The 13,438-nt window shown below is 40.5% G+C and overlaps 1 protein-coding gene across 3 annotated transcripts in view; it reads left to right on the top strand.

The window, feature by feature from the left end:
• The window catches only part of grm3 (glutamate receptor, metabotropic 3), a 74,122-nt gene that overhangs the window by 52,791 nt on the left and 7,893 nt on the right, over positions 1–13,438 (top strand). For 2 of the 3 annotated variants that reach the window (XM_028449615.1, XM_028449616.1), the window contains 5 exons: positions 6,619–6,861; positions 7,250–7,448; positions 9,992–10,301; positions 10,386–10,579; positions 10,664–10,796. In XM_028449615.1, the coding sequence (XP_028305416.1) occupies positions 6,619–6,861; positions 7,250–7,448; positions 9,992–10,301; positions 10,386–10,579; positions 10,664–10,796 (1,079 nt within the window). The remainder of the gene's footprint in view (positions 1–6,618; positions 6,862–7,249; positions 7,449–9,991; positions 10,302–10,385; positions 10,580–10,663; positions 10,797–13,438) is intronic. The other variant, XM_028449617.1, reaches the window with a different exon arrangement.

Below are 13,438 nucleotides of genomic sequence, written 5' to 3'. Positions count from 1 at the left end.
AAAAAAGGAGATGCTTTTATTTTGTAAATGGGATGTTTAATTTTTACCTTGAACCAGTCCCAGGACGACTTTACATACCGCTCGCAATGCATCATGGGACTGTTGACCAGTATGACCAGTGTGCCCACCGTGCATACTTCAAAAAATGTCCCTATATAGCATGGGGGTCAAACTCATTTTAGTTCAAGAGTCAAATACGGACTCGTTTGATCTTAAATGGGCCACAGATTATAGGTGGGAAAAAAACATTTCAACAAAAATGTACCCTAGTTTGCACTTCCACTTATAAATGATATATGAAGTATGTAAGACACCAACAATAACCAATCAGTAAGTGACAGTGACATGAACACAGTATATACTCATTTAGACATCACACTTAGTGTGAGTAGTACGTTAGTATGACATTTACAACACAGCCTATATCATATTTTAACTTGAGGAATGATTAATCATATCTTTCCAGGATTTGATCAGAATCTTTTAATAAATTCCCTTTCATTTAGTCATCATCGAAACATTTATTAAGGGCTTGACACCTAAAATTTCCTGTAACAGAAAGAGGCAGAGAAAGATGGTGGCGTGTGTCGGCTCTGTGATTTATGGATTCATAAATCCTAACCCCTTTGACACTCCTTTCTTCTCCAAATGAACCGACAACAGTACGGCTTTATCTTTGAAAGTGAACACTCTCTCTCCAACATACCAGACTAACCTCAGCGTCCCCCACGGTGCTCCGAGCGCCTCAGCCGCCGCACCGTAAAGTAGAACCTAATGCACATTATTTGAAATCTCTATTATGTTTCTTTGTGCTGATGCCGAGCCGTGTCTGAAAAAGGAATTTGTGATTTTAGTGGAGAAATGAGAAATCTGATGCTGCACGCTGAGGACTGAGTCTCGTTACACATTAAAGGGAGACGCCGAGCTCTCCCTGTGTGTCCTAATACGGTCTGACAGGTAGTAGCGTATAACATGCGGCCCTGTGTGTGTGTCAGCCTGTAGAGTATGGGGAGAGATTTGTCTCAAAAATATTCTCAAATATATCCACAATTTTCATCTGCATAATTTGTGTGGCAAGACATTTCTGAAAAACACATGAAAATCTAAAAAAAAATATGTAAAAATCTGAAAAATACCTGTGAAAATCTGAAAAAAACATGTGAAAATCTAAAAAGCACATGAAAATAAAAAAGACACGTAAGATATAAAAAAACAGATTTGAAAATCTAAAAAAACACAAAAATCTGAAAAACACGTGAAAATCTAAAATAAAATTGTGAAAATCTGAAAAACACTTGAAAATCTGAAAAACACTTGAAAATCTGAAAAACACTTGAAAATCTGAAAAAACTACATAAAAATATGAAAAACACGTGAAAATCTAAAATAAAATTGTGAAAATCTGAAAAACCCTTAAAAATCTAGAAAAAGAAAAAAAAATCTGAAAAACAGGTGAAAATCTGAAAAACACATGAAAATCTAAAAAAACCATGCAAAAATCTAAAAAACACGTGAAAATTGTGAATATATTTGTGAATATTTTTGAGACAAATCTCTCCCCATACTAGCAGACGTGCTGTTGGATGAGTGACGTACACTTTGTGTGTGTGTCCTAATGAGCAGCAGTCAGAGGTGTCAGGTTACACACCACCTGCATCCATAGCCTTCTTTTCTCCTCCTGTCTCCTCTGTGCCCACGTCCTCAGGCCCAGATGGTAATCCTTTCAGAACAACATGTGTATACAAACCAAATTGGCAGCTTGAGCAGTGCTCCTCCATCACAGAGCAGACCCACAGGCTAATTCCATCAACGTGTGGGAAGCGTTAGCATTGCCAAGAGATTCAATACTTTCACTGTACGCCTGAGTGACTTTAGAGGCTGTTTGTTAACGATGCATCAGGTAATAAACTTTATCCCACTGCGTTTCAAACATTTGCTGGTGTGACCTTAGAATGGAGGGAGTGCACGGACTTCCCCTTCAACGTAGGCATTTATAACCTCCTCCTAAAAGTCTTTTGTTGCTAGTCTTTGCTAATAGAAACACTACAATAAAGATAATCACTGTCTTCTTTTTCTTCTTCTTTCTTGGTTATTGGAATGTTGCAGCCCTCTGTACATGTTTCATTTCATTACTTTCAATATTAGAGGTCAACCAAAAATTAATGGATATACATACACTCAATGTGCTTATATATACTCAATAACTGCCATGAGCCTAATAAGGGGGCACGGAAAAGCAAATGCAAGCTTTGGCTTTTGAAAATATTCCAACAAATCAGGGAGCTGGATTTGGTTCTAATCCCTTCTACATTTTTGCTTTAGGTCAACTAGTACTACTAGTTTTGGCTTTACTAGTACTACTAAAATATTGTTTTACTAGTAAAGAGTTTTGGCGTACTTGTAAGTGAGTAGACCTAGTAAAGCAAGATTGTAAATTAGTAAACAATTTTGTGTTACTAGTAGTAGGCCTACTAGTAAAGCTTTTTTACTAGTAACATATTTTTTGTCTACTAGTACTACCAGTAACCAGGGGTGGAAAGAGTACAGAAAAAAAAATCTACTGTGTAACTTTAGACCACTAGGGGCGCTAGACCGGTAACTTTCACGCAAGCGCCCCTAGTGGCCACAAGCGCCGCAGCACTGTGGCAAAAATCAACAGTCAGTCAGTCGGGCCAGCCTCCCTTGTCTTTTGATTGTGTAAGGATAAGGATTGGCTACAGTCTATGGGCTGGAGGAGCAGCCGCCGCTGCCGCCCTCCTCTCCCCGCTGCTGGAATCCTGGCACTCGACCCGCCTCACCGTGTTGGTGGCGCTTCCCCCTTACTCCCTGGCCTCGCCTCCGTTTTCAGCCCCCTTCACTGTGGGCTGTCCGCCCCAACCCCGGCCGCCACGCCGACACTCAACAAAGGGGGCCGACAACGGGCCAGGGAGTAGGCGGGAAGCGCCGGTGAGGCGGGCTGAGCACCACGTCTCTGGTGGCGGGGAGAGGAAGGCGGTGGTGGCGGCTGCTCCTCCAGCTCCTAGACTGTAGCCGCGACGCGAGCCCAGCCCTGAGGGCCAATCCTTAACCCGAAGTTAAGGATCTGACTTGCCAACTTCCCTTACTAAAGAATCCACGTTTAACTGAACTATCGCGGTGATTAATGCACCATTAACCCAACACAAAACTACCATATCGTGCTCTTTTGGCTGTAAACAGAGGCTAAACTCGTGCCAGCTGCCCACAGCATTGGCGCCGGGTCGGGAAATGCCGTATGTTTGACATCACGTATATCTGAGCCTGTGATCACGTGACTGCCATAAAGCGAAACGTTCTCTGGGCATTCACCAGGTCACATGACCTGGTAAAAGACGGTCCGTCTCCTCCAAACTTACATAGTCTTTATTTCAAGAGGGAAGCCCCGCTAGGAGCATTGATACTGTCAAGCTCTGTATATTGGCCTGAGGAATCATTTAAAATAACTCACATGGGTCAACTCTTTAGGTCAAACAGTCCATGGTGTACCTTAAGTAGAAGTACTGTTACTTTGATGAAAGTAGAAGTAAAGTTACTGGTGTAAAAATTTACTCGAGTAAAAGTAAAAAGTAGATCACTTAAAATGTACTCAGAGTAAGTTAGTTACTTTTCTCCCATGCAATAAAAAAGTACAAAAACGTGTATAAAGATCAAACTAGGTTCTTTTATTAAAAAAACACCATTTCAAAATAACGTGCATAAAAACAAGACATAGTGTGGCTAACCTGTATTAATAAAATAAAATAAATGTCAAGGATGTCAATTCAATGAGGTAGGTGCTTGTGTCTATACATGCAATGTGTCAGAGCATCCAATAAAACATTTTCCAGTAAGAGAACAATTCCTATCTAATTCCAAGAAATGCGTACAGTATGTTATATAAAGTCTATAAAACATTCTAGGTGGAATATCAGAAACTTTTTAAAACAAACTGGATCATTAACAGATTACACTGATTGTGCATAAATTGTGCATAAACATCAAGGAAAACATTCAAAAAATGCTCAATGAAATGATGAGAGGTAATAGTGCTTGTGTCAGTGCAGACATTTTCAAGTAACAGAACCATTCTTAAGGTGCCTCATTTATAAACTCAGCGTACGTACAAAAAAAAGAAAGCATACGACACTTATAAGCAACGTTTATTAATAAAAACCTGGTGAGATAATGTACCAAAAACGAAGGAGGAAAAAATTATACTGACGCCCCAGATTGACATGTGAGTGCCTACATATACAGTTTTATAATAATAATAATGATTATAATGAAAATCACGATCATTGCGCAAAACTGCTGATCAGTTGGCTGCAACACCTGTAGCTCTTATAAAAAGGAAGGCGGACACAATGCGTAAAGACGCACAGTGTCTTTTCTGGCACTGCTGGAGGACGAGTGTCCTTGGGCAAGACAATGAACCCTAAGTTGCTCCCAGTGGTCGACAAGCGTCATGCATGGCAGCTCAGTCCCATTGGTGTGTGAATGTGAGTGTGAATGGGTGAATGAGCTGATATTGTATAAACACTTTGAGACTACTTCAGTGTGGGGATGAAACACAATATAAATCAAGTCCATTTACCATTTTACCATTTTCGAGTAGACCTAATGTAAATGACGTAGGAGAGATTAGAACCAAATCCAGATCCCTGATTGGTTGGAATACTTTTTCAAAGCCAATGAAAGCCTGAATTTACTTTCCCCGCCCCCTTATTAGCGTTTGATGCTAACTAGTGACACCTTTTACTTGACTAGTAAAGTGTACACACATACTAGTGGTAGTAAACTATAATGAAGCACATGTATAGAAAGCTGTTTCAGTATAAATGTGATACTGTACAAGTAAACTTTACTAGTGAAGCAAAAACTATCACTATTAAGCATCGTATGTTAATAAGGGGGTGGGGAAAGTAGATTCAGGCTTTCCATTGGCTTTCGAAAGTATTCCAATGTAAGGTTTTCTCTACCTTCTTCCAGGATCTTTTAACTGAACAGCTCCGAGGATAAATGACAAGAGTAGTATAATTTCAATGTTGTTTATTCACAGCAAAGTTTAGTTGACTAAGCCCACCTGATCAGACCCTCTCTTTCGTACTGTATACCGTACACAAGAAAGGCTGGTACAGACATGATCTAGCCATAAATCCATAGGTGGAGCTTGAGATTCTTACCAGGGGGGGCAGCAAAAAAAACACATGTACCAATCTAACTGTTTTTATTATTATTATTTTTCATTTATGTAACATAAGCTTCTAAAGCTGTATTATATACAGTACCTGCCAACATAAATCCAAAATGCAGCTTGAAATGTTCAGCACCCACTGTAACTTAAAGGAGAGAGTAAAGTTGCTCAAATTAAGCAGTGTTATTGTTTATTATGTTCTACATGATGTATCATACAACACTGGATACATGTGCTTTAATATGGGAGATACACTGTAACATGGAGGGATAGACTTGCTGTCAGTTGTAAATCACTAAGTTAAACAACAGGTAGGATAGAATAAAATGATCTATATGGATTAAAAGCATTTTAAAGTCCAATAACTTAGATTATGGCATTAAAAGTCTCTAACAACGTAACTCCAAGTTCGCTGATTGTCTATGTGCCCCCGTGGCCAGTGGATGCTGATTTTGTCGTGGGTGAGGAGGGCGAGTAGATTATCACAACACCCCTCAATCCACCGATTTATATCCAGACAAGTGCACAGGGTTTGCTCCTTCTCTGTTCCAGCCACTTGTGTTCTCGGTGCATCACTACAAACAACAAACTTATGGGTCTACAGATCACCCGTGGTGTCCCCCATGATGTAAACAAACAAAGCTCTGAGCTTCTACAGGAAGCAGGAGGGTCAAATGTCATCGGCTGCTGGTTTTTTAAAACTTTTTTACTTGGTTTTATTTTGTAAACCTTTGAATTTTATATTGCCATTTTTATCATTTCCTAGTCACTGTGTTTTTGGCACTTAACATATGTGTATTTTATGTACATTATATTTGAAAAAAAAATATTTTTTCAAATGATTTGGGAAAACTTAAAAAAAAAACTTTTGATCACTTGGGGGAGGCAATGCCCCCCCTGCCCCCGCAAACTCCGCGTATGCATATATCACAGTGTAGTCGAGCTCCTCCTTGACCTTGAGGTCATATGCACAACGTGTGATTGTTCAAACAAAAACAACGGTGTCAGGATCTACCAGACAGACTACTAGTGAGATATTTTAAGTGTACTAGTAGTCGTGAACAAAACATATTTTACTAGTAAAGGTTTTGGTCACTAATGCGCGAGTAGAGCAAGTTTGTCTACTAGTTGACATTTCTGTGTTACTAGCATCAGTAGACTTAAAAGCTATTTGCCAACGAGCTTTGAATTTTGAAAGTTGGTGAGTAGTAGCTTGTTTTACTTCACTATGAAGGTCCACTCGCTCACTAGTAAACCAAAATTGAGTACATGTAATCCAGAATTGAGCTTGATAATGGTTGGTATAACTCATATCACATTTATGCTCAAACGGCTTGGAGTACACGCACTCCACAGTACTCATAGAGCTACCCTAAGCATCAATTTCACTGATATCAGATTTATTTTTCATTGATCTCCCCCTCCAGGCCCGTTCTCTCCCCCAGGCAGTGAAACGGTGGTGAAGTTCGACTCCCAGGGGGACGGCGTGGGCCGCTACAACATCTTCAGCTACCAACGCACAGGTGACCGCTATGCATACATGCCAGTGGGAGACTGGGCCGAGAGTCTGTTTCTGAGCAGCGAGCTCATCCATTGGCCCAAAGAGGCCACGCCCACTTCGCAATGCAGCGATCCCTGCGAACGCAACGAGATGAAGAAAATGCAGGCAGGTATGAGACAGAGAACTTCATCCTTCACCTTTATACGAGCGTTTATGGGGAGAGATTTGTCTCTAAAATATTAACAAATACAGTATATATACAATTTGTGTTTTTCAGATTTTCACATTTTCGTTATTGATTTTCACATTTTTCAGCATTTCAAATTGTTTTTGAGATTTTCATGTGTTTGTTTGATTTGTACATGTTTTTTAGATTTGTACATGTTTTTTAGATTTTCACATGGTTTTCAGAAACATCATTGACACAAATCACGTATGTTAAAAATCTTAAAAAATACATGTGACAATTGTGAATATATTTTGCTGAATATTTTTGAGCCAAATCTCTCCCAATAAGCATTAGCCCAAACAGCGTTAGCATGCTCTGCTAACTGTAGCGCTCCCAGGTGAGTACTGCTGCTGGATCTGCACGGCCTGTGAGCCACACGAATACCTGGCGGATGAATTCACCTGCTCGCCCTGCGCTCCTGGCCAGTGGCCCACTGAGGACTTGACTTCCTGTTATGACCTTCCTGAAGACTACATCATGTGGGAGGACGCCTGGGCCATTGGGCCAATCACCATCGCCTGTGTAGGGTGAGTGTGAAGCTGTTAGCAAAGCTCCATACACGCTGTGCTGAGCTCATCTAAAATGCATTTACAGCTCCAAGGACTCGGTTTGGTCTCCTGAGGCATAATTTTACAGCAATTAGTTTTTATGAGTGTCGAGGGCAGGGAAGTCCAATCTGAGTGCTGGAGGAGCACTTTGCATCTGTTTCAACACTCCTCTCCTCACTCTTGAATTGATTCATATTCAACTTCAGCAATACGTTTGTATCACATGGACAATTTATCACAGCATGGTCACGAAAATGATCTGAGGGTCCCGTGGTCAACATTCATGTTAGTGTTTAGAATAATGACCAAACAGCAAAGGCTTTGTGTGTGTTTTCATAGCATATTGTACCTTATTTTGTTTGTGTGTTTGGATTCATTCTGTGTATTTGTCTTGTTGTTTTATCAGTCATTACCAGTGACGTGCCGTGACCACTAGGGTTGGGTAGGCACGTTGCAAATCGAGACCACCAATGACAAATTCATATGTTTCTGCTGGCAAGTGTTAATTCAATTCAAATCAATTTTATTTGTATAAAGCAATTTCCAACAAAGTCATCTCAATGCGCTTATCAAAATATAAAATTCATAATAAGAAAGAACAGACCCAACAAGATCCACATGAACAAGTGTTTAGCCATTTAACAAAATCAATATCATAAACACCATTTAAGAAACATAAACAATTATTTAATATAGCCTCCACACTCTCCAACAAGATATATCTCATGACACGGCAGCACATCTGTTGTTTGTGTTGGAAACACAGAAACACGGAAAAAATTACAACAACTCAGAACATCCTCAGTGAGGAGCATCCACAAAGTCAATCCTTCCTTTTGTACCATTCACTGTGAAAAGTATGAAACATTTTCTGGCCTTACCTTTGCTGAAGGTCTGATAACTCAGGTGTTGGTCTCCATCTTTTAAAAGCTGTCGTTTTTCCTCAAAACAAAGTTTCTCTATCATCTCTAGCGCTGTGATCCACACTGTAGCGTTATCCCGCCCACTAGCTAGAGAACGTAGCAGCAGCGGTCACGTGTCATCTATTTACTAATGTGCGGTGAACTTACGTATAGCATTTAGCATAGCGCAGTTACGTGCAAAGGCAGATCTCTACACTGCCTTTACGCGTAAATGGATGTCACATTGGGGACCTGACTGCGCATGTGCAAACACGTAAAATCACGCAATGGGAACGGAGGCAGAAGAGCGACGTGCCTTTGGGAGGGGGCGTGGCCTCCCTCTGCCTTACAGCGGAGCGAAAAAAAAAAAAAAAAAAGACTGCAGGTGTTCCAGCAAATAGCGCTGTTTAGTAATTTGGGCTATGAAATGCACAAAATTCGGACACTTTCAAACTTATAGGTACTGTAGGCTATTGGAAAAGGAAAAATAAATAATTTATAATTAAAAAAAAAAAAATTATAATTAAATAATCAAAATATCAATTCACCCTTGGGTAGGCACTGCCTACCTTGCCTACCCTGACGGCACGTCACTGGTCATTACGCATATTTGTATTGTCGTTTTAAATACATTTCTCTAATTTTGTGTGTTTTTGATATCTTTTTTTGGAGAGTCATTCATTTTTATATTGTTGTTTCCTGTGTTTTTGGACTTATTTTGTGGGTTTTTTGTAGTCGTGTTGTATAGTTTTCTGTCATTTAATGTATCTTTGTAATCGTTTTGTAAGTATTTTGAGCATTTTTGCTGTTAAAACATTTTGGATTCATTAATTAATATTATTTGTATATTTCTGCTCTTGCTTTGTGTGTTTTTGTGTAATTTCATTCATAAATATTGACATTTTGTAAGAAAAAAAAAAGAAAAGAAAAATTCTACTATTGTGTGTTTTGTTGTTGTCTTATTTTCTTGAGGGTGTCATAAATGTTTTTATTGTTAAATATGTTAAGACATGTTGGATTTTTTGGGAGTCATTTACAGTATGTGTATTTTTATTGTTGTTTTGAAAATTTTAATGTTGTTTTCCCATTTTTTCATTTTTTAAGTTGTTGTTTTTGTGTGTTTTTCTGTCATTTTTTGAATTTTTATAGTCATTTTATGCAGTTTTATGCGTAATTTTGTGCATTTTTGTTGTTAAAACATTCTGTGGTTGTCTTGTATAATTTTTCTGTACTTTTGTGTATTTTTGTTGTCATTTTTTCAATTTTTGGATCAATGTTTTGTGTTTGTCATTTTTACATCTGGTCTATATAATAGAGAAGATTTCAAACATTGACAAGTACGTCAATGAAACTTTTATTAGACACCGGATAAATTAAATAAATGAAAATGAATAGTTAGATAAAAGATAAAACAATGTATTTCAAGCAGCTCAAGTTTGAATGTAACATATAATCCAATAATAACTATTAAAAGATGCAATACTCTAAAAGTTACTACATTATTTTATTCCACTTATAAATCAATAAAAGCCTTACATTTGAATTAGCAGCTTTGTAAATCTTACTTTAGAATCCTGGAAACTGAAATGTTTATTTTCGTTCGTTCCTGTCCATCCTCAGGTTCGTGTGCACGGGCCTGGTATTCTGGGTGTTTCTGCGCCACAACGACACTCCTCTGGTGAAGGCGTCAGGCAGAGAGCTGTGCTACATCCTGCTCTCAGGCGTCTTCATGTCCTACGCCATGACTTTCCTCTTCCTGGCCAAACCCTCTCCCGCCATCTGCGCCCTGCGCCGCCTCGGCTTGGGCACGTCATTTGCCGTCTGCTACTCCGCCCTCTTCACCAAAACCAATCGCATCGCCAGGATTTTCAATGGCGTTAAGGACGGAGCAGGTGCGGTGAGACCTCGATTCATTAGCCCGTCCTCTCAGGTGAGGGACCACGCCGCTCCAGGGTCATCTGTCTAAATCAGGCCCAGACTAATGACTCCGCCCCCTCTCTCCTGTGTCCTCCAGGTGTTCATCTGTCTGAGTCTGATCTCTGTTCAGTTAGTGATGGTGTCAGTGTGGCTGCTGCTCGAGGTTCCCGGGACGCGGCGTTTCACTTTGCCAGAACGGCGACAGACGGTGGTTCTTAAATGTAACGTACGTGACTCCAGCATGCTGCTGTCGCTGGGATATGACGTGCTCCTGGTCGTCCTGTGTACCGTGTAAGTACGCCACAGCTGATTAGATGAGCTTTCCTGAAGAAGAACAATAACCAAAGAAAGTCTTCTGTCTTTGTTTTTCTCTAGGTACGCCTTCAAGACCAGGAAGTGCCCTGAGAACTTCAACGAGGCCAAGTTCATTGGTTTCACCATGTATACCACCTGTATCATCTGGTTGGCCTTCCTCCCCATCTTCTACGTCACATCCAGTGACTACAGGGTATTATATCTGAAATAAAAGCACACACTGATAATATTTAATTAACATAATAATAACACAATGAATATTTGTCCGATATATGGGCCCAAGAAAAGTATGAAATTGTATCGGCCTGCATCTAAATTCTCCAATTATAATTTATTTTTTTATTGATGTTATTTTCCAGGGTCTTCTAATTCATTTTCTATTTATTCTATTCAAATGTGGAATATGCTTATGTGAAAGTTAACTAGTGTTGTTTTTTTTAACTTGTAAAAAATTTCTTTTTTGTTTTGTATTTTGTGAGGGCTGAAATTGTGACCAAAATTCATGTGGACATTTAGAATAAACAACAATCGAAGCATTAACACTGGGAGTCATTAAGTGTCATTTTATATTTCATTTTTGTCGTTTGGTATATTTTATATCATTTAATTTTCTTGTAGTTGTGTGTGTAGTTTGGGGGTCATTTTTTGTTTTTTTGTCGTCGTTTTGTATGTTTTTATTCTTGTTTTGTGTGTTTTTCTAACATTTTGTGTATTTTTGTTGTCATAATATGTGTTTTGGGGTTTAATTTGTCTGTTTGCTCTTGTTTACTATTTTTCTTTCGTTTTTGTGTGTTTCTGGAGTAATTTATGGTTTTCTATTTATTGATTTTGCATATCGGTTCGATAGTGTCTAATTACTGTATATTGGCCTAAATAATCTAATAAATAATGGACTGGATTTATTGAGGGTATTTTTTAGGGTCTTCTAATGTATTTCTTTATTAAATTGTAGATCATTCTTCTGTTTATAGGTAAAATGAATGAATCAATCATAGCTCTGCCTCTTCCATCCTAGGTTAGCGTTAACTGAACAGAATAAGCAAAGTGAGGCAGTTACATTATTTACATCATCCTCCTCATGGTGAAACAGACAGGCTTTGTTAAACCGCTGACACACACGTCATGACTCAGCAGTCAAGGTGAGAGATTTACACACAAACACACACACAGGTCTTATCTTGAGCACACACATACGTGCACACAGCGTATGAAAAGACAGAGGAAAGTATTACTGTGGCTACGTTTGCTCATTTGATCCCCGTTTAAAAAGAATCATCTTTTCCCTTTTTTCAGGTTCTGTTTCTTATTCGTCTTTGTAGTCTGACTTTAAGATTAGTCTTTAGGGGTTTACATACATGCAGGAGATATTCAGCCATCAGTTGCTAATGTGCTGAGCTTTTGCTTTGTTGCTCCTCTGATGTTTTGATCACTTAGATTAGAAATGAAGAGGAAGCACAGCACAGCACACACACACACACACACACACACACACACACACATACACAGGTCTGCAATCAGGGCAGATAGCGTTGGTTCTATTTCATAATATTTTGTGAGATGTCTCACTATGGGATGCACACTCCCAGCAGCCATCAGAAGCCCTTTTTCTCAATCCGCCAATCCTAATTGGCTGGTGGAATTTATCCATCCACCAGGGACACTCCCTCGTCCTAAAAGAGGGTGGATGGGCAGTTCCTCATTCAAACACCTCTTCTCTCTCTCATGCACATCTCGCGTTTCCATCAGTTAAACTGTCAACAGGCGAATCATTGTTTTCCAGGCGAACGATGCTGATAGGATTTACGTTTTGCTAAGACCACAACAGGTTGAGAAAGAAGTCAGTGTCTACCTTGCTCTGCTCGGTCAGCACTACTTGGTTCATCACCGGAAGGTAAGTGAACCTCAGAACCCCAGCTCCGGCTGTGAGCTCTCCTCCAACACTGTCGCTTTGGCTCACGTTGGCTCCTGAGTGGTTCTCTCACTCCGGTGACGGCCCCGCTCCTAGCTCTGCACCGAGCCAGGTCCAGAGCTCCACAGCTTCAGCACACTAGCTGTGGTCCCAGGCCCGAACGCTGTCATTGATTTGTCTGACATTCCAGCATGCATAGACTGTGAATGTGTGCAGACGCGCTGCAGCGCGCCTGGCCATCTTGTGGCCCACTATCGTTACGGGAGCTACAAGGTCCCACTACGAGGGGAAGAAGCTGCCCACTTTTAAGGGCACGCCTATACATGTTCTCCCCATTTTTCCCTGAACTATTGGTAGAAGTGGCACGTCCATGGACGGACCGCCCTTTCAGTGGACATTCTCCAATGGCAGCTTCCTCTTTCCTCAACTGCGTGGCGATGGAGAGCAGCTCCACGGTTCAAGACAGCAGCTGGCTCACTGGTGTCTGGAGGCACAGATACCGTGCTATGGAGCTTTTGGCTGGGTCGTTCACTGCCGTGAGCGCTCTGGAGAAGGACCAACGTGCCGTACCAGGACGGACCGTCTCCAGTCGGACCTGTCTGGCAGGACATACGCTGCAGCTGCGCTCTCAGTCAGGGCGCTGAATGTCCTCTTTCTTCTCATGGCTTACCAAGCAGAACTATGTGAGTATTTTGCTCATTCCCAGGACCCAGTGACAATGGACGAGATATCAACCGTAGCACTGCTCTGTACAAGCCATGGGGAAAGTGATGGGCGAGCGTGATGGCTCAACCTCGCTACGCTGTCTGACGGGGAAAATGCCGCCATCCTAGATGCGCCTGTGATGGATGGGATATTTGGCACAGTGCTGTCTTCGATGCAGCGGCGTTGTTAAGCCAAGACCAGGGATGATGAAACTTTTTGCC

This window comes from Gouania willdenowi, chromosome 6, assembly GCF_900634775.1.
Source record: "Gouania willdenowi chromosome 6, fGouWil2.1, whole genome shotgun sequence".
Lineage (NCBI taxonomy): Eukaryota > Metazoa > Chordata > Actinopteri > Blenniiformes > Gobiesocidae > Gouania > Gouania willdenowi.
Note: the sequence above shows the minus strand (reverse complement) of the source record. Positions and strands in the feature narration are given on the sequence as shown.